At 42.0% G+C, this 20879-nt stretch overlaps 1 protein-coding gene across 2 annotated transcripts; it reads left to right on the plus strand.

Moving 5' to 3' along the window:
- Window positions 1–136: 136 nt before the first annotated feature.
- On the plus strand, window positions 137–19229 carry LOC134338068 (E3 ubiquitin-protein ligase TRIM63-like). 2 transcript variants are annotated; one of them, XM_063033599.1, is made up of 9 exons: window positions 137–476; window positions 2735–2901; window positions 8165–8333; window positions 11751–11846; window positions 15091–15324; window positions 16136–16158; window positions 16452–16576; window positions 16687–16749; window positions 18456–19229. In XM_063033599.1, the coding sequence occupies exons 1-9, from the start codon at window positions 318–320 to the stop codon at window positions 18464–18466; spliced, it is 1047 nt and encodes a 348-aa protein (XP_062889669.1). In that variant the 5' UTR covers window positions 137–317; the 3' UTR covers window positions 18467–19229. The 2 variants fall into 2 exon arrangements, with proteins under 2 accessions (XP_062889669.1, XP_062889670.1); XM_063033600.1 differs by having other exon boundaries at window positions 16690–16749.
- Window positions 19230–20879: the final 1650 nt, after the last annotated feature.

Genomic DNA, 20879 nt, shown 5'->3' on the forward strand with positions numbered 1-20879 from the left:
GTTCTCAGTTTCACATTGCAGGTTTCTAATATGGGAAGAGTTATGTTGAGGACTCCATTCCCCTTCCCCCACAGCCTTGCTTCAGCTGTCATGTGATGCTGAAATTCTCCTTAAAAAGGGCACAAGCAGAGTGACCACAGACAGAAGCTGAGAGAGGAGAGACCTTATCAAAGCGCCTGAGCTCTACTTTACTGAGTCACTTCTGAAGAGGAGGGTCAGACATCTAAAAGGATTCGAGTGAAGGGAACGAGAGCAACAGAGAGGGGAAAAGTAAAAGCAACTCAACAGGTTTGGAGTCGACTGCTTTATTTTTAGAGATGGATTTCCAGCCAAGTATAATTCAAGCATCCAGCACAATGGAGACACTGGAGAAGCAACTAATCTGCCCAATCTGTCTTGAAATGTTTGAAAAGCCGGTGGTGATCCTACCCTGCCAACACAATCTGTGCAGAAAATGTGCCAATGATGTGTACCAGGTCAGTGTTTAATTAAATGTTCTGCAAGATTTTTTGTGAATCATAGTTTCTTAACAGAGACAGTAACTTCTAAGAAATTAATTATCCTTTCAAATTTTCATCTGAGAGTTCAAAACCTTTGCTGTATTGTAGTCGTTCATGTTGTCAACCGGTGTTTGTGAATCTGAGTATGACAAGGCCAGACTATTGATACCCTGTATACTAACTTTATTCCTTCAATTTCTTTTTCAATGTGTCCAAACTGAAAAAGAGTGAAAGTGATTTTTATTTTTCCTTCAGGATAAATATTCCTGGATAAGCCTTTTATGAAGTGTCTTGAGATGTTTTTCAGCATTGAAGGTGTTAAATAAATGCCTTATTTTTGTTTTTGACGTCTCTCCATATCGTGCTCACTAACATACTTGACAGTATCCAGCCTGATCGCATGAATATGGATTTCTCCTACTGGTGAATTTTTTTTTCCCACCCTCTCCTCTCTTCTTCTATTCCCCTCTCTGGTCTCTTGCCTCTTCTCGCCCACCTATCACCTCCCCCTGGGTCCCTTTCTCCTATGGTCCATTCTCCTTTCCTATCAGAATCCCTCTTCTCCAGCCCTTTACCTTTCCCACCCACCTGGCTTCACCTATCACCTTCCAGCTAGCCTCCTTCCCCTCCAGCACCCCCACCTTTTTATTCTGGTGTCTTCTCCCTTCCTTTTCAATCCTGAAGAGGTGTCTCAGCCCAATACGTTGACTGTTTATTAATTTCCACAGGTGCAGCTTGACCTGCTGAGTTCCTCCTGCATTTTGTATGTGTGGCTTTGGATTTCCATCCTCTGTAGGCTTTCTTGTGTTTGTGTTCAGAAGATTGTTCGAGCGCTGCATCCATTTTTCAGCTGGTGCCACACAGGTGCCATTTCCAGTATCTTCCAACGGCTGAACTGTTACAATAAAAACCCATCCCAGGACCTACACATTATCCCTGGCCCACTCACTACTTCCTTTGCACAAAGGCAGGGAATCCAGTTGGAATACTTCCCCCAAAGCCCCACGAATTCAACTAACTTAATATCAAATCGCAATCCTGGGGTCTCAGGCCAACCTTAGGGAAAATAAGGAAGAAAGGAGAGAAAGAAAGTATGATAAAGGAAGATAAAGACAAATGGATTTCAAGAAAGAAAGATTAAGAAAGAAATGAAAGAAGGAAAGGAAGAAAGGAAAAAATCCCACAAACATGAAAAAATCTGCAGATGCTGGAAATCCAAAGCCACACGTACAGAATGCTGAAGGAATTCAGCAGGACCTGATGAAGGGTCTCAGCCTGAAATGTCGACTGTGTATTATTTTTTCATGGATGCTGCCTGGCCTCCTGAGTTCCTCCAGCATTTTGTGTGTGTTGCTTAAGACAGCTCACAGCTGCAGGATGTTCCAAAACCGAAGGAAGACAGTGGGTGTAACAAAGGGAACCACCATCCCTCACTTTCTCTGCTGCATAAATAAAGGCATCAGTTAGTCTTGCGAGACCATGGATCTGCACCTGGAAAGTCTTCACTCTCCAGGGCGCAGACCTGGGCAAGGTTGTATGGAAGACAGGAAGTTGCCCATGCTGCAAGTCTCCCCTCTCTCCACGACACCAATGTTGTCCAAGGGAAGGGCATTAGGACCCATACAGCTTGGCACCGGTGTCGTCGCAGAGCAATGTGTGGTTAAGTGCCTTGCTCAAGGACACAACACACGTCGCCTCGGCTGGGGCTCGAACTCACGACCTTCAGATCGCTAGACGAATGCCTTAACCACCTGGCCATGTGCCCCACACAAGTTAGGCATAGCCTAACTTGTTTTCCCTCTCAGTACTTGAAATGCTAATTGGTTTCACCTTCAACAGTTGCTGCCTAACAGGCTGAGTTCTTCCAGAATTTCTGTTTTGTTTCTGAATCCAGCATCAGCAATTTGTTTTCCAATTAGGATGTTCCAAATTGTTTTACTGGCAATGAAGTATACTTTTAAAGCATAGCTACATTTGCAGAGCATGACTGCCCACATTGTAAGACATAGCACATAACAAATGAATATTTGGAGAGACAAATCTTAATAAAGTATAAGTAATATCCATTACTCTCAAATGAAATAGAACATTTAACCAAATTATCTTTTTGTGAAAGCTTTATAAACTTTGAAACAATATTTTTTAAAATGGGGGAATATGGTTTAGTACTGTGGCATTTTGATGTAGCATGTTTAAGTTGGGTACTTTGCTGATAATTCTATGCTTTGGTTTAGGCTGCAAATCCCTACTGGCAGGGTCGAAGTACGATGATATCTGGAGGCAGATTCAGGTGCCCGTCCTGTCGACATGAAGTTATTCTGGACCGGCATGGAGTTTATGGACTGCAGAGGAATCTTCTGGTGGAGAACATCATTGATATATACAAGGAAGAGGGCATCAGGTTAGCATTAGTAACTGCTGCTGCTTGCACCTGAAGGGCAGGGGAGGGGCAGAGGTTTGAGAACACCTATGATGGGGAATAAGGAAGGGAATTCTTGCCATGACTCATCTCCTACGATCAGTGTCAGGATGTTTCGCTGAGGTATTTGTGGGATACTGCATTCATTTGTGTTAAATAGAGGGGTTTGGTACTTACTGTAGTCTTCCAGTCAAGCAAGGAAAGAGAGCAGCATCGTCTGTATCACAAAATACCCTTACATTTCAGACCACTAGTTAGTATAACAGTACTGTGCAAAAGCCTTCAGCACATATATGTAACTTGTGGGCCCAAGACTATTGTACAGTACTGTAGTAATGTTATGTATTGCACTGGACTGCTGCCACAAAAAGCATCAGATGCACAAAGTATTAGATACATAAAGTTTTACAGAATCAGAGACTATTCTTCAAAATCAGTCTGGAGGATTGTGGAATTCCGGGGAATGTGATAGGATGCCATGTTAATGCAATTCTTTCTTTTTGTGTTACCATAAAGAATATTGGGGCTGAAAATGCACTAGACAAGATAGGGATTTATAATTTTTACGATTAAGCTAACTCACCTCTGAATCGGAAGTCACTTGGACGTATGATCTTGGCTGTCACTCCAGTGCGGGGGCGTTGCACCGTCACTCCAGTGCGGGGGCGTTGCACCGTCACTCCGGTGCGGGGGTGTTGCACCGTCACTCCGGTGCGGGGGCGTTGCACTGCTGGAGGGGTTGCTTTTCAGATGAGATATTAAACCAATCTGTCCATCACCAGCTTAAAGGGCTGTCAAAATCCCAGGACATTATTTCAAATTGGACAGGACAGTTGTGAAGAGAATACCGCCTCCTGGGGGAGAACCTAGAACTTTGGGTCATCATTTAAAAATAAGGAAGTGCTTACTTAAGACAGAGATGAGACAAGATGAGGCAAGATAGAGATGGTTCTATTCGGTTGTCATAGCTGGGGGTGGTAATGGGAACAAGCTCCCACTGCCTATTAAATGCTCCCAATGGCATGTGCCTCAAATAGGTGCTGACAACCAAGTCCAACTCCTGGCCTTCCACGTGGCTTAGTACAGGAAGTTTCTCCCCAATATCCTGGTGAATGTTTATCCTTTAATGCACACCACAAAAAAAAAGTGAGTGCTGTGTCTGGACTGTTCAATAGCAAAAGCAAAATCAATGACGTTTGTGGGAATGATTGTCTAAAATGCAACGCATGCAAAACGCTCGAGGAACGCAGCAGGTCAGACAGCATCTATGGATGGGAATAAACAGTCACCATTTCAGGCCGCGACCCTTCATCAGGACTGTGTTGCTCTGGATTTCCAGCATCGGCACGATCTCTTGTACTTATTGTTGAAATTGGTTGCCTTTTGAGTATGTTACCATGGTGATTACTCTTCAAACTAATTGACTCTTCTCAGGATCTGTTGAATTCCAATGGTTATAAAACACTTCATAGTGTTCCAGAGTTATGAAAGAATCCATATGAATTTTACCTCTATCAAAAGGCCCTATTACCGGGCTGCAGTCAGAAACAGGAACATTGAAGGATAATTTCTTCCCTGTGTAAACCTACTGAGGCCAAGTTCAGTATCTCAACTGTTAGAGACCAGCAAATTCACCATCTGCCCTGGTGAATCTCCTCCAACCATCTGCTGTATTCATGTTATTTTAGTTATTTAGAGAGACAGAGCATAACAGGCTTTTCCGGCATTTTGAGTCCAGCATCCCCAAACAACCATAATTTATCCCTAATCTAATCACAGGACATTTTACAATGACCAATTAATTAACTAACCAGTATGTCTTTGGACTGTGGGAGAAAACCCACACATTCGATGGGAAGGACGTACTGAGGCTCCTTACAGATGACACCAGGATTGGACTCTGATCACCAATTCCCCGAGCTGTAATAGCATCATCCTAACCACTATGGTGTCCAACATGTAATGCCTCATCAAAGTTCAAAGTAAAATTTATTATCAGAGTACATTCATGTCACCACATACAACCCTGAGATTCTTTTTCCTGTGCGCATATTGAGCTAACCTATCGAAGAATAATTGTAAACAGAATCAATGAACAACAAGCTGTGCAAAGGCAAATATAAGCAAATTGCACTAAATAACAAGCACAAAATAACAAGATAAAGAGTCCTTAAAGTGAGACCATCGGTTGTGGGAATACCTGAAGTAGACTGAGTGGAGTTATCCCCTTTTGTTCAAGAGCCTGATGGTTGAGGGGCAGTAACTGTTCCTGAACCTGGTGGTGTTCATTATGCCGTATGGTGCATACTTCAGATTAAAATATCAGAAATTGCACCTTCACCAGTGCTTTCACTCACTGACAAGGTGCTAAGTTATATTCACCTCCACTGTACCTCTGCTCTCAAGTTTCACATGTAAATGTCAAGTCAGGAAATGTAGAGGGAGGCTTGACCCAAAAGCAGAGTAGTGGAGACGATTTGACAGCAAGTGAAAACTTTAATATACTGTAAAATAAGATGCCATAAGGGACCGCTGAACAAGGAAGGACAGAAACTAAACACAGCAGGTAACAGGGTAGGGAGGGTGAAAGCTAGGAGCTGGTTCAATGAAGGAACAAGGACTGTGGATGAGAATTGGGGTCGAGTGGGCTGCAGGCGATGTGTCTGGAAAAAGCAGCAGGCGCACTCTGTTAGCTGGGAGGTGCCTGCATGTGCAGGCTTGGAAGTGTCATTGCGAGCAGGCCTGGCGTGGCAACTGGCCTTTATTTAGCCCAGCTATTTCTAGATGTACTAGAATTTCCAACCTGGAACTTACCAAGTCAAACAAAACTTGCTGATCTGTTGATTTCAAGAAATAATGACCATATTTACTATTGCTGTATGTAATATAATTTATTCACAGTAACAACTTAAGCAAAACATGTGGCTTTATACAGTACTGTGCAAAAGTCTTAGGCACATTTATATAGTTTAAAACTTCTGCAAAGTACTGTAGTAATTTTATGTGTTGCACTATACTGCTGCAGCAAAGAAAAAAAAGCATTTCATGACATATATGAGTGATGATAAATCTGATTCTGATATGGGTCTCTACTGTGGATTGAGAGTGGGAAGGGGACAGGGAGAGGGGAATCACAGATGGGAAAAGGGGAAGGGAGAGAGGAGGGAGTGGGAAGCACCCGAGAGATATCCTGTAACGATCAATAAACCAGTTGTTTGGAATCAAATGATGTTGCCACTTGCCTCAGGGCTGGAAATTAACTTGCCTCCTTTTGTATTCATTTTCCCCATCAATAAACTACAAATGAATACAAAAGGTGGCAAGTTATGTTCCAGTTATATAGGTCACCTGCGTGCTCATGTGTGGCGTATAGTGTACAGTAATAATCTGCTTAATTAGTAAAGGATGTAAACGCTTTTGAAGTACTATAGAATTTCAGGAAACGTGGAGGAGGCTTGGCCCAAACACAGAGCAGCAGAGACAATTTAGCAGCGAGCAATAACTTTATAATAATAAACTGCAAAATAACAAGCCACATGGAGCCACAAAACACGAGAGAGCAGATACTTAACACACAAGATACCTGAAGGCTAGTGGCGGCTGGTTCTTTGGGTGAACGAGGATCGGGGATGGGAGCTGGGTTTGAAAAGGCTGCTGGTGATGAGCTGAAAACGAGTGGCAGGTGCCTCCTGTCAGCTGGGTGGAGCCTCCATGAGCAGGCCTGACACACAAAAGATTTATGAGACTGGCAATTAAACTAAGTAGAAGCATCCATTGCAGTATTTTTGAAGACACTAACCAGTGGAATTAGAAAACCGTGTGGTGATTTAGTTAAAACATATAAAATCCTGAGAGTCTTAACAAGGATGTTTACTCTTGATGGAGAATCTTGAATATGGGTTCACTGCTTAAAAGAAAGAGGTCACGCATTTAGGATAGAAATGGGACAAATTACTCTTTCTCTATTCTATTTCACAATATGCACCCACACACCTGACTACAACATAAAAGATATCCCTTTTCAAGCCATCTTCCAGTTAGTTCATATGTTGTGAGTTGGCACTCTCCTCTTCAAAGGCTGGATAAAGCACAGCCTCAGGGCAGAGATAGATAGGTTCCTAATAAGCAAGAGGTTAAAATGTCACCTGGATTAAGCAGGACTGTGGAGCTAAATTTGCAAGCATATCAATCAAGATCTTATTGAATGATAGAGCAGGTGTGAGGGGCCGAGTGGCCCATCCCTCTTCCTTTTTCATATATCTGCACAAACTTAATGATCAACTTTGAAGCACATATATCAACTCAACTTGGGAATGACCACAGTTCTGTAACTTGCAATCAAGTATTAAATTGGGACTATCTCCTTGAAGGTCCACCCTTTGTTCCATGTTTGTAGCCTTCACTCACCCTCTGGAAACTTTCTCCCTACCTTCCTCCCCTCTCACAATATGCACCCACACACCTGACTACAACATAAAAGACATCCCTTTTCAAGCCATCTTCCAGTTAGTTCATATGTTTACAGTTTGGCCTGTCCCCATGTGATGTTTCACATTAACTGCATCTGAAAAATAAAGGTCTCCACAGCGCTCAGGTGCTAAAGAATCAATGTCAGTGACCCGTGTTATGTTTTGTAACTTTTAAACATTGAATTAATTCAAGGGAAGACATGAAAGTCTGGAATGTGAGTCTAGTTCACGTGTTTTTAAGCGAGGCATGCACATATCACGTGGTAGCGTGTTGACGTATGCAATTAATGTCTTTTTACATATAACCTATAATTATTTAAACAAACAAGAATACTTAATAAGAGCAATATATACATGACAATCCGTTTGACAGCAGTTTAGAAAGAAGAAGGAATCTTGCACTCATTCTCAAGATCAAACACAAATAACTATGAATGAAGGAAATTTGAAACTCAAATGGAAAAGCACGATAGAGCCAAGAATATCTGAAAGGAGCAGGATATTTTTGGGTGCATCCGCATGAACAATGTCCATAAATCTATGCCTCATATGGTTTCGCTTTGGACAGATTTGGATGAAGCCAGATAATGATATTAGGGGGAACGGAATGAAAAAACGATGCTTAGACAGTGAGATAGAGAGGGACAGGAAAGGGTTAATGGTGAAGCAAAGACAGAGACGCAGACAAGTTGGCCTGAGTTTAGTAAGTTTCCTGTGGTTCCTGTGTTTCTTTAAAAAGTAACATGCTGACGGAAATCCATTTCTTTGATATCCAGCAAACCTTTGAAGAAGAGCAACCAGCTCATGTGTGAAGAACATGAGGACGAAAAGATCAACATTTATTGTATGACGTGCCAAGTTCCCACTTGCTCAATGTGCAAGGTGTTTGGTGCTCACAAAGACTGCGAGGTGGCTCCTCTACAGAATGTATTCCAACAACAGAAGGTAAATACCGGCAACTCGGGAGTTTATTTGTTTAAAAGCAGCAAATATAGCTATTATTTGCCTACTTACTTTCTGCCCATTATACCGCCGGTGTTTAGGGCAGCAATGAAGGTCCTCTGTCTCTGTCTCCATAGAAGGATACTTCTTTGCTGTTTCTGTAATGATTGTTTTTTGACCAATTAGAGTTGTTGGCCCTGAGCTGAACCCCCAAACCTGGAGGATTGGTGGACCACTCTTAGTCTGGCCTCTACCCTTTGACCTATTTGGCATGGGTAACCCTATCAAGAGCCAAATCACAAGGCCTTGACTCCAGCCAACATAGTTTGATTGTTGGGGTTTTTTTGTATTGCTATATTTACGCTCTTTTCTTGGTTGGTTCAGCTGTAGCGAAACCAAATTTCTCTCGGGATTAATAAAGTATATCTATCTATCTATCTATAGCCCTCTGGGTCATTGAAGCATGCAAGCCTCCAAACTCTATGACGAGGTCATGGTCCTCTTGGAGGAAATGTAGCTATGTAAGACCAAACAAAGTACATAATCATCAAAGATTATGTCAAAGATCATCGGAAAGTTGTAAAATTACTCAACTCCATCATGGGTACTAGTCTCTGCACTATCCAAGACGTCTTCAAGGAGTGGTGCCTCAGGAAGTGGCGTTCATCATTAAGGTCCCCCACCAGCCAGGACATGCCCCCTTCTCACTGTTACCATCAGGGAGGAGGTACAGGAGCCTAAAGACACACACTCAGTGATTCAGGAACAGCTTCTTCCCCTCTGCCATCCGATTCCTAAATGGACATTGAATCCAACACAACCTCAATACCTTTTTTTAATTGATGTTTTTGCACTGCTTATTTTAACTTAATTATTTAATATACATATATAATTACTGTAATTCAGGTTTTTTCCCTGTATTTTTCATGCATTGCATTGTACTGCTGCTGCAAAGTTAACAAATTTCATGACATATGCTGGTGACATTGAACTTGATTCTGATAATTCCTAGAGGAATAGAGTTCAAAAGCAGAGACATTATTGACCACATCTAGGCGCGTTGTGCTCATTTCGAGTGCTTATGTCATACAAAATTAAGAAATTGAAGGGGGACACATTAAGGAAGTAGAGGAGGCTAAGAGAAGAACTAAAATATCTGTTTATCAAACAATGTACTCTAACCAACTTAGAAGTGCCTGGGCAATGTGGAGTTAACATAACATTATGCACGAGCTGCCTTGACGTTGAGGCTAATTTTAGTGCATTAGTGTCGCAGTGCGACAGCTGGAGTGGGGACAGCAGGGAGGAGGAGGAAATTCTTTGGAGCTACAGTGCCCCACTTTTCAGCTTTCCTGCCTGATTATTCTGAGATCAAAGCCACATTACACTTCTTTAGAGGAGCTTTATGTCCTCTTGCATCGTTTCAGTCTCTACTGCTCAACATAGGTGAGAATTCAGGCCTTCAGTTGTAATCATCCTGACGTTTTTGGTTCCACTGAAGGAAAATGGAAGCCTAAATCCTCTCATACAGTAATATGCAAAAATCTTAGGCACATCTATATATAGCTAAGACTTTAGTATTTGTCAACGTGAAACAGAGAGCGAGTTATTAAATCTGGTAGGAGCAACGATGTTGGAAATGGTGAGGGTGGAGGGTCGCGGGAGGGGTGTGGGACAGGTGGCAGAGAAGGAGTGCCAGGGCATGGGTGACGTGGCTGCAGACGCATCCAGCCTGGTGATATCAGGCAAGGTCATTTGATTCCAAGCAATTAGTTTACTGATCATTACACAATATCTCTCTGGTGCTTCCTGCCCCCTTCCCACTCTCAGTCCACAATAGAGACCCATATCAGAATCAGGTTTATCATCACTCACGTATGTCATGAATTTTTTTTTGTGGCAGCAGTATAGAGCAAAACATAAATTACTACAGTACTGTGCAAAAGTCTTAGGCAACCTAGCTATTTACCTGTGCTTAATACATTTGCACCGTACGGTAGGTAAAGAGCAGGTGGATAGGAGGCAGAGCAGGAAGTAATTGGGTAAAGTTTTTTTTAATATATACTTCTATCATTGTGCCCCTAAAGCTCCTTGTGCCTTGATAATGCCTGTAAATCCCCGGGGAGATTTACTCATCAGTCCATTCAGTACAGGAATGGAGCTGTTACTGAGCACTCAGACTAGTAGGCACAATGCAATTCCCTGCTGCAGTTCGATGTAACGTGGAGGTGTGAGTTACCCTTTACGGTATCCTCTGGTGACCTCAGAGCTCATCACCCACTTTCCAAATGGACGATACACAACAACTCAGTATTCCAGGCTAATATGACTATTTTTTCCTGAAAAAATGTTCTTTCATTTAAAATATGTAATTCGGCCTCAAAGACATTAATGTTTTTGCAACGCATAGGACAACGGAAAAGGAAATTCTCCGTCAACGTGGCCAGACTCGTCTTTTGCAACCATGAGGATAGATAGAACCCAGTGACATGTCGTGATATTTAACACCCTTGCTTAGTCTCACCTTGATGAACCCTTGTGTAAAGAGGAGCATGAGGCTGCTTTTCAAATGCCATGCTCTGTAGATCAAGATGATATGATAAAATTATCCTGTTCTTTGTTAATGGTAACAACACAAGCATACATTTTAAGAATGTATTCTTTCCAATGCTCCAAATCAACTGAGTTAATTTCTTTAGCCAGAGGGTGGTAAATCTGTGGAATTCTTTGTCACAGTTGGCGGTGGAGACCAAGTCTTTACATATATTTAAGTTGATAGATTCTTGACCGGTCAGGGCATGAAGGGATGGGGGGAAGGCAGGAGACTGGGGCTGAGAGGAAAATTGGATCAGCCATGATGAATTGGCGGAGGAGAATCGATGGGCCAAATTGCCTAACTCTGCTCCTATATCTTAAGGTCTTACAGTGATAGATTCAATCCTGTGTGACACCATGTAAGTAGTTATAAAACAAAACTGCAACTAATTCACATGAGGCACAATTAAGCAAACCATTACATTGAAATCTATCTTTAAACTCGGTTTTTCCAATTGAATAAAATATTATAAAGTGTAAGTGACTTTTAATTCCATAAGATGAGGGTAAACAATCAAAGTTCAAAATAAATTTATTTTCAACGAGTATATATGTCACCATGTACAATCATGAGATTAATCTTCTTGTGGGCATACTCAAGAAATTTATCGAACAAAAACCATACCAGAATCAATGAAAGATCGCCCAACTTGGGCGTTCAACCAGAGTGCAGAAGACAACAAGCTGTACAAATACAAAAGGAAAGGAATAATAATAATAATTAAATAAACAATAACTATCGAGAATGTAAGATGAAGAGTCCTTGTAAGTGAATTCATTCATTTATTAGTCATTCTGAGGTGATTTTTTTTCTCGTTTGCACAGACAGAGCTAGCTGACGGGGTTGCGATGCTTGTGGCTGGCAATGACAGGGTTAATGCCATCACAGACCAGCTGGAGGAGACGTGCAAAAGAATCGAGGTATGGAGAAGCCAATAGAAAACTTTCAGCACTGCGTCCCTTAAATAGTCTTCCCCACTTCCACGGCGACAGCTAATCTCAACTCCAGTAGCATTCCACATAGTTCTTCACAACTCTTCCAAAATAGACCACGTAAATTAATCCTGTTTATAAAAAAAATTCAAGGGATTGGGAATGCAAATTCAGCATGTTAATCAACTTCCTTTCAGAGCTCCTATAGAATGCTGAGATGATAAAATTGGCTTACATAAGCACTTGGCTTTAATTCCCTTGCTAAATTTAAAACTCTCCTCCTGCCAAACAGCTTTTTTAATATGTGCCTTTAAAATTATCTCTTTACTTTCAGTTGTTGTCTTAATACCTCCTTAGGTAATACGTTTCTAGTTATTAGAAGGTGAAATCGTCACTACCTCATTTGTTATGAGGTTATGGTCAACCATTTCACAAGTGTTCACCCGTGGAGAAAAACTGCTATTGTAAGTTTGTAGTGAGTTAAATCTCGCCGTCCTTCACCGGGAAGAACAGGTGATGAGGCAGCTATGTTTGTGGAAACACACACACAAAATGCTGGAGGAACTCCGCAGATCAGGCAGCATCTATGGAAAGAGTTGAAGTTTCGAGCCGAGACTCTTCATCAGGATTGGAAAGGAAGAGTGAAGAAGTCAGAATGAGGAAGTGAGGGGGAGGGGAAGGAGTACAAACTAGGAGGTGACAGGTGAAGCTAGATGAGAGGGGAGGGGAGCAAGAAGTGAGAAGCTGGGAGGTGATAGGTAGAAAAGGTAAAAGTCTGAAGATGGAGGAGTCTGACAGGAGAGGAGAGTGATCCGTGGGAGAAAGGGAATGAGGAGGGGCACCAGAGGGAGGTGTCAGGCAGATGAGAAGAAGTGGTGCGAGGGGAGACAGAATTGGGAATGGAAAAGGAGAGAAGGGGGAGGGGCAGAAATTGATATTCATGCCATCTGGTTGGAGGCTACCCAAATGGAATATGAGGTGTTGCCCCTCCAACCTAAGAGTGGGCTCATTGCAAGAGTAGAGGAGGTCATGGATTGACATGCCGGCATGGGAATAGGGAGTGGGGATTAAAATGGTCAGGAAAGCACAATGCCCATTTCCGGTGAAAATCCTGAGTGTGCCATCTCTCGGTATCAACTGATCAGGCAGCAGATTCAACCGGCAGAGCTGGTCAAGTGGCCCAGTTTGGTCCTGACTTCAGATGCTATTGGTATGGAGCTTTAGATTAGTATGGAGTATCAGACTTCTTCGTCTCCAGCCCTTTACCTTTCCCAACCACCTGGTTTCACCTATCACCTTTCAGCTATCCTCCTTCCCCTACCCTCACGTTTTTATTCTGGCAAGTTCTCCATTCCTTTCCCTTCCTGAAGAAGGGTCTCAGCCCAAAACGTCAACTGTCTATTCTTTTCCATTGATGCTGCCTGAGCTGCAGAGTTCCTTCAGCATTTTGTGTCTGTAGTATGGAGGTTGTTCATTTTCCAATGAATACTTGGGTTTCCTGTGGATTCCTGGGGTTGAGAAAGGTTTGCAGATTGGTAGGTTAATTGGTCATTATAAATTGCTGAGTGTGTGGGTGAGTGGTAAAATCTAGTGGAGGGTAGAGCTGATGAGAACGTGGGGAGAAAGAAATTAGATTATTGTATAAATAGTCCCAGGATTACAATGGGATTCTGTTCCTGAGATCTGTCCGTAACCTGAACAGATAGTAAATTGGAAATGAACAGAATGTGCGGTAAAGGATGGCAGAAACAGCCATCGTGTTTCTGTGAGCAGTCACAGGAAGAGCGACCACCAGCTGTCCTCACTGACTCCATGAATGGGTTTGTTCAGTACGCTCGGCTCTGCCAGCTGGTCCTAGCCCCTGACTGTTGCAGTTCAGTCAGAAGGAGAATGGGGAGAGAAGCATGTGGAAATGCCCCTTTCCCACCCAGCAGCAGCCAGCAAATCTATCCTGCTGGTCTCCCAAATGTACGTATGGGTTGTCGGTTAGTCAGATGTCCATAATTTGGGCAGAAACTGGAGATAGCTGCCTGCTGGTCAGTGGGAACTCAATGGCTGAAGAACCTATTTCCATGCTTTGTGACACAAAGTTTAATTTTAATTTTATTTAGAGATAAAGTGCTACCCTGGAAACCCGGATTTAACCCTAGCCACGGGACAATTTACAATGACCAATTAACTTACTAACCAATATATCTTTGCACTGTGGGGGGAAACCAGATGACCTGGAGGAAACTCACACATCCCACAGGGAGGATATACAGTCTCCTGACAGAACTCTGAACTCTGATGCTGTAATAGCGTCACACTAACCGTTACGCTACCATGGCACTCGAATGAATTGGGTATTTACTTACTTATTGCCAATTACACTTGTTAGCGTTTAGGGCAGCAATGAAGGTCCTCCATCTGTCTGCCCTTATGTCCTTGGCCACTCGATGTAGAAGGATTTTTCATTGCTGTTTCCATAGCAGATTTGTTTTACTGGTCAGGGTTGTTAGCCCTGAGCTGAACCCCTGAACCTGGAGGAACAGTGGACCACTTAGTCTGGCCTCTACCCTTTGACTTGTTTGGCATGGGTGACCCTACCAAGAGCCAAAGCATGAAGCCCTGACCCCAGCTAGCATAGCCCTCCTGGTCATTGAGGCACGCAAGCCTCAAAACCATGACAAGGTTCAAAATTCAGAGTAAATTTTATTTTTGAAGTACATATATGTCACCATACACAACCCTGAGATTCATTTTCTTGTGGCAATACTCTGCAAATCTTTGATGATGGATGCTGCTTTCCTATGACAGTGTTTCACGTAGATGTGCTCAATGGTTGGAAGTGTTTTATCCATGATGTATTGGGCCAAATACACTTCCTTTTGTAGGATTTTCCATCCAAAGGGGTTGGTGTTTCTGTACCAGGCTGTGATGCAGCCATCCAACACACTGTCCACTACACAGCTACAGAAGTTTGTCAATGTTTTGGACGTCCTGCTGAATCTCCACAGAAATCTAAGGAAGTGGAGGTGCTGGTCCTCTTGCAGGAACTGAATGGGTAATGCCCATCAGTTTTCAGTTGGATCATGACTGTCAAGAGGGAGAAAGCTGTGGTTACTTCTAATATCAAAGGGACACAGGTGATCTCTGTTGGAAAGTGCTTCCCTTCTATTGAGTGGTGATGGTAAACACTTTCTTGAGTTCACAAGTAGTGAAGTTATTTTTTCTTTGTTTATTTCTCCAGGAGAACAGCAGACACCAGAAAAACCAGCTCATGGAGCAGTTTGATCATTTATATGGCATCTTGGAAGAAAGGAAGACGCACATGCTACAAACAATTACCAAAGAACAGGAAGAGAAAATAACATTCATCAAAGACCTGATCAAACAATACAAAGAACATCTGGAGAGCTCTTCCAAGTTGGTGGAGGATGCCATTCAATTCATGGAAGAACCTGGAATTGCTAACTTTCTTGTTGTAAGAGACACTTCTGTATATCTTTCCCTGAATATATTGATTGATGTAATCCCAGCTTCAATAACACAGATTGATAAATGACTACTGTTGTGTTTATTGGCAATAGTTTTGTACAATACATCATGACATTGAACTCCAGCACAGTGGTTTTTAAAACAGTGGCAATAAAAAGCAGCACGATGTTGGCCTCCAGCTAACCTCTTCCCTCCACTTCTCAATTCCCCTGCTGAAGAAGGGTCTCAGTTTGAAACATCGACCGTTTATTCTCTTCCATAGATGCTGCCTAACCAGCTGAGTTTCTCCAGCGTTTTGTGTGTGTTGCTTTGGATTTCCAGCAGCTGCAGACGTTCTTGTGTTTAAAATAAACCTGTCGCAGTCTGCACAAACCCTTGGAAATTCTCAGCTCTCAAATAGCATAAAAACATTTCCCTGGGTGTACACCATTACACCCAAATTCCAACTTGCTGATGTCACCCCTAATGCTGGAGAAAGGTGCCAATTCTAATCCATTACTAAATGTAATAAATTACTGATTGGATCAATATTGGGATATATCCTCGCGTGGATATTATTTTGTTTAAGTTCTGACTGGGAAGCTGGATCTGTTTAATTTCATGAGGCCAGTTTCTTACTATTTTTTGATGCTGCTAACTACCTTTCAATTAAACTTTAGTCAGAATTACAGATTTCACTTTTCAGACAATAGAAGAAACAAAAGAGAGTGCACGATTGGCATAATTTTCTTAATATTGCATGATAGGACAACAGTATTATTCAAAATTCTAATCATAATTTCTTTATCTTTTCGCAGAATGCAAAGAAACTCTTAGAAAAGTAAGTATCCGTGAGTTTTATCTCCTATTTTTTAACGCAAGTCAAGCTTTCAACAAGCTATCTGTTAGAGCAATTATTATTACCTGGAACTCAGCCCCAATTATCTCCCCACTCCATTATCCATTTTGTTGAATCTGTGCACTTAATGAATAACAGAATCATTTGGGCATTGTTAGCGTACTCCTGAAGATTATTTTTAGATCTATTTTTGTTCTACTACCCCTTTATATTCCCTTATTCCTAGAACCACTTGGTGTTCAAATATAACTTACCGAATTTAAATCAAATTTCAGAATCACTGACGCCTCCAGAACCTCCCATATTCCAGAGCACGAAGATGGGTTTGAGAACATGGACCATTTTTCTGTGAATCTGGAACTGGTAGAGGAAGCACTGAAAAATATAGCATTTGCAACAGGTACGCTGACTTCAGACATTGTCATTGGCAAGAGTAAATAATTTAAAAGCAGAATCTAGGAACACCAAGCTTGGAAAGTTGAGTGATAGATCTGAATATTTTCTCTCCAGCAGAAGAAGATGAAACTGAAGAAGATGTGGAGACCGAGGATGAAGATGATGATCAAGCTGATGGTGAGAAAAATGGATGATTGAATCTGGGTAGAACTAGCACTAAGTTTACCCCAGTACATTTGGAAATTTAACCTAGAAAGAACCTAAGAGATAAAATAAATCCAGTGCATTGAGATGATTATCAATATAACTAAGTAAGCAAGATGTTCTCATTCATTGGTTTCACTTTTACATCTTCTGTAAAGTGGAATTCATCCAAAGTTGCCACTAGCTCATACTACTCTATCCAGTCATCCATCATAGTCTCATTTCCTTCCTATCACTGTAACTTCATCCAGCTTACAAATTGCTTGGTTTAACCTCTGTGACCAGTCAGAGTGAGGGAAGGGATAATGGCTAACACTCATTAGCATGGCATGGATAGTAACTCTTCCATCACTTCTTCCCCCCTTGAAATGCTGCTTTAGGCTTGTATGTGAGCCTCCCTGGCCTCTGGCATCAGTCACCTCAATACAGCTTGAAGCATCCTTGGTACATGTGGGTCACTTGCACCTTGGCAGTGTTGACTCAACAGAAGAACTCCTGGTCTTCATTCCTGAATCTATGGTCAGCCTGCCAAGCCCGTTGGAATCTCATTTTTAACAGGCCAATTATTTAGTTAAAATGATTTAGTTAAATGTATTCATCACCCCACGTAACTTATTCCAGTGGTTTCTCCAAGTTGCAGATATGTCTCATTTAACAAGAGACAAATGACCTTGTCAAATAATGTCACAAATCTCATATAAAAATAAGAAAAGCTTGCAACCGTTATTAGAAACTAACCATACTGTAACGATGTTTATAATGAGGCCCTCTGTTGGTCAGGTTGACTGTGGACATCACGTCCTCACTGTCTATGTGACACACAGCCGGTAGGCAAGCCAAGGCAGTACCAAGCCATTGCCAATGCGAAGGCTCCCCCTCTCCACACAGCTGATGAATCCAAAGGCACGGCACAGACTGTTACCGTTGGGCACCAGCGGTGTTGCTGGAGTTGCCAAACTGTACGTAGAACTGCTTTAGGGACTCCAGCTCCAGATTTTTCCTCAGGATTTACTCCCTAAGCCTTCTCCACGAGTGGGTACAGCTGCAAGGCAGCAGAGTTCTGAAATCAGGGCTTTCCTTCTCCTAGATGAGCTGCCAATCATGGTTGATGAGCCTCATCTGTCTGAAGCGACGGGTTTTAAGGTGCCAATAACCTGCCTTTGTCCCTTCTCCTGTCAGTAGAGCCAGTCTGTCAGGCTTAGTAGCTAAGCCAGGAGCATTTAATAGCTAGTGGGAGCTTGTCCTGTGGCTATGACAGCCTTAAGAAACCATAGATTACAAATGCATCTCATTATAGTCTATGGTGTGGAAAATTTGAAACCATTGTTTGATTGTTGCCATTAACTATGGGCATCTCTTCAACACTGAAACTTGTGGGTTTGAAGCTCACTATTTATTGACACCTTGGCTAATAGAAGGTTACCCCGGATGGTATACACTTCCAGGGACTGAACAAATACAACATACTGTTGGATAGGGAGGGTAGGTTTGACAGTGTCTCTGAGACAACAGAAAAATTTGTGATTACTGGGCGACACCTTCAGGAAAACATACAATTGAAGTTGACTATCACAACGGAGGAAATATCAAGGTGTTTATAGGAGGAGCACTGAACATTGGTGGGAATGCAGACGAGATATCACAATAGTTATATATTTATCTTGTGTTTGCTCCCGCAGACCAGCAGTGATATTGCCTTTGCAGTGACAAACTTTTGATATCTTGCCTTAAGACTTCAAGCACCTCGAAGGTGGAATATCTTGTGTGAATATTTGGGATTTGCCTGGCTCTAAAGCACAGGCGGCTCAGGAGGAAGACAAATTTGATCAACAAACTCCTTTTTGTTCATAAAACATTTATAAAAGAAACAAAAAATGTTTTTATAATGGAGCAAAATGGACAGTTTTGTACCTTTTGTATTATTTTTATACATGATACAGAGATTCATTGTAATTTTTAAAGCATTTTAGGGTTTAGTAGTTTACATGACATTACTCCATTTGCTTTTTAGCTTGATCATTGTTATTTAAAAATAGACGCCAACCCATGCTGGTTAAAGTGTTAAAATTAAAAGCCTCCCTAAGAAACACTCAGGTGAGGCTTAATACAGGATAGGTATAAGAAACGAAAGCACAAAATAAATATTGAAATATGGGATAGCAGTCTTCAATTTAAAGTCACTGAATATTGATAACTTGAAATTTAAAAAGATGGGAATTAATATAATTACACAACTGATCGGAAATTATGTGTAAGTGTGAGAGGTTCTTATTAATTGGTGTAGCAAGCTCAATGGGCCAGATGGCCTACTCCTGCTCCTATCTCTTATGCTCTTTTGTTTCTGAGGCAGGTGATTCCTGCAAACTCAGTTTTAAGTTCCATTTTGCTTGTTGCTTCATTTTTCATGCCTGTATGTTTGAATTTATTGAATGTAAATAAACTTGTTTATATGATGTTCTATAGTTGACCCTAATTTTTTTTGTGGTTTTCTTGTGTACAAGACCTTCTCCAATTCTCTCCTTCTTCCTTAAAAACTGATTTGTGTTGAGGCAATACATAGTAACCACGGGCACAGTAATCTGTCTGCAGTGATGGTATTCATCTGTGAATGATCATATTTACAGTACGGAATAAACCCTCCTGGCCTTTCAAGCTGAGCCCCCAGCTAACAAGCCCCCCCCCACCCCCCACCCCCCACCCCGACTTAATGCCAGCCTAATCACAGGACGATTTACAATGACCGATTAACCTACTAAATGCTATGACTTTGGACTGAGGAAATTGAAGCAATTAGAGAAAATCCACACATTTCACAGTGAGGAATGTACAGACTCCTTACTGCGCATGCCCATAGCATGAATACTGATTTCTCCTTCCAGAAAAAATGCTTCCCTCCCCCTCTGCTCTTCATCTATTCCCTACTCTGGCCTTTTACCTCTCCTCACCTACTTATCGCCTTCCCCGGATAACCCCCCACCACCTTCTGTTTCTCCCATGGTCCAATCTCCTCCCCTATCAGATTCCTTCTTCTCCAGCCCTTTACCTTTCTCACCCACCTGGCCGTCTATCACCTCCTAGCTACCCTCCTTCCCTAGCCCCCACCTTTTCATTCCGGCATCTTCTTCCTTCCTTTCCAGTCCTGATGAAGGGTTTCAGCCCAAAATCTTGACTGTTTATTCATGTCTACAGCCCCTACCTGACCTGCCGAGCTCCCCCCGCATTGTGTGTGTGTGTTGCTTTGGATTTCCGTCACCTGCAGACTTCCTCATGTTCATCTTACAGAGGATTGTGGGATTGAACTCTGAACCCCGATGCCCCGAGCGTATAGTGTCACATTAACCATTACACTATTGTGGTGACCAGTCCATATATCTAGACCTACATTTCTGAAAACAGGGGGCTGAATTTGCTGTCAGACACCAGGCAAAATTAATGGCACTATTGTTGTATAAATAACCTAGGAACGTTTCTCTAGGAAGGACTACTGTACAAGACATGCATTGCTACACCACTGCACTGACAGCTCTGTGGGAAAGTTCCTATCCGTAACTTCTCTGTGACTTGGAAGCAATCGCTATATTTAGGCACTAAACAAACTTACCAGTGAAAGTTTTGGCTGGTCTTTAAGTGTACATTTATCTAATGGTAAAATAACATCCCTGCGTTGTCATACAAAGTCTCCAACCTAAAATGGAAGTGACGGGAATTCAGAAGTTTTTATTTATTAATGCATCAAATTGTTTGTAAAACATCAGGTTTCATGCTTTTTCTTACTTTTACTCTCTGCCTTTTAAATTTTGTCTTAACCCAAGCTCTCTCCCCTCTCTTTTTCTCTTTCTGTACTTGAATTATTTCACTTGATACTTTTCCACCCATTCCATAGTTCCAAATTTTGCCGATGTCCCTGTTACCTCATTGCCATTCCTGAGCTCAAACTGCTATTAAATGATGGAGCAATTTTTAAGCTGAATGATGAAGGAGAATATTCTGATTCCCATTCCCATTCCGATGTGTTGGTCGACTCTCAGGGTGTAGGAGCAACACCTTACATTCCATCTGGGTAGCCTTCTGTGAACCAATTCACCCCACCTCTCTCTTCCTCT

Source organism: Mobula hypostoma, chromosome 26, assembly GCF_963921235.1.
Source record: "Mobula hypostoma chromosome 26, sMobHyp1.1, whole genome shotgun sequence".
NCBI classification, from domain to species: Eukaryota; Metazoa; Chordata; class Chondrichthyes; order Myliobatiformes; family Myliobatidae; genus Mobula; species Mobula hypostoma.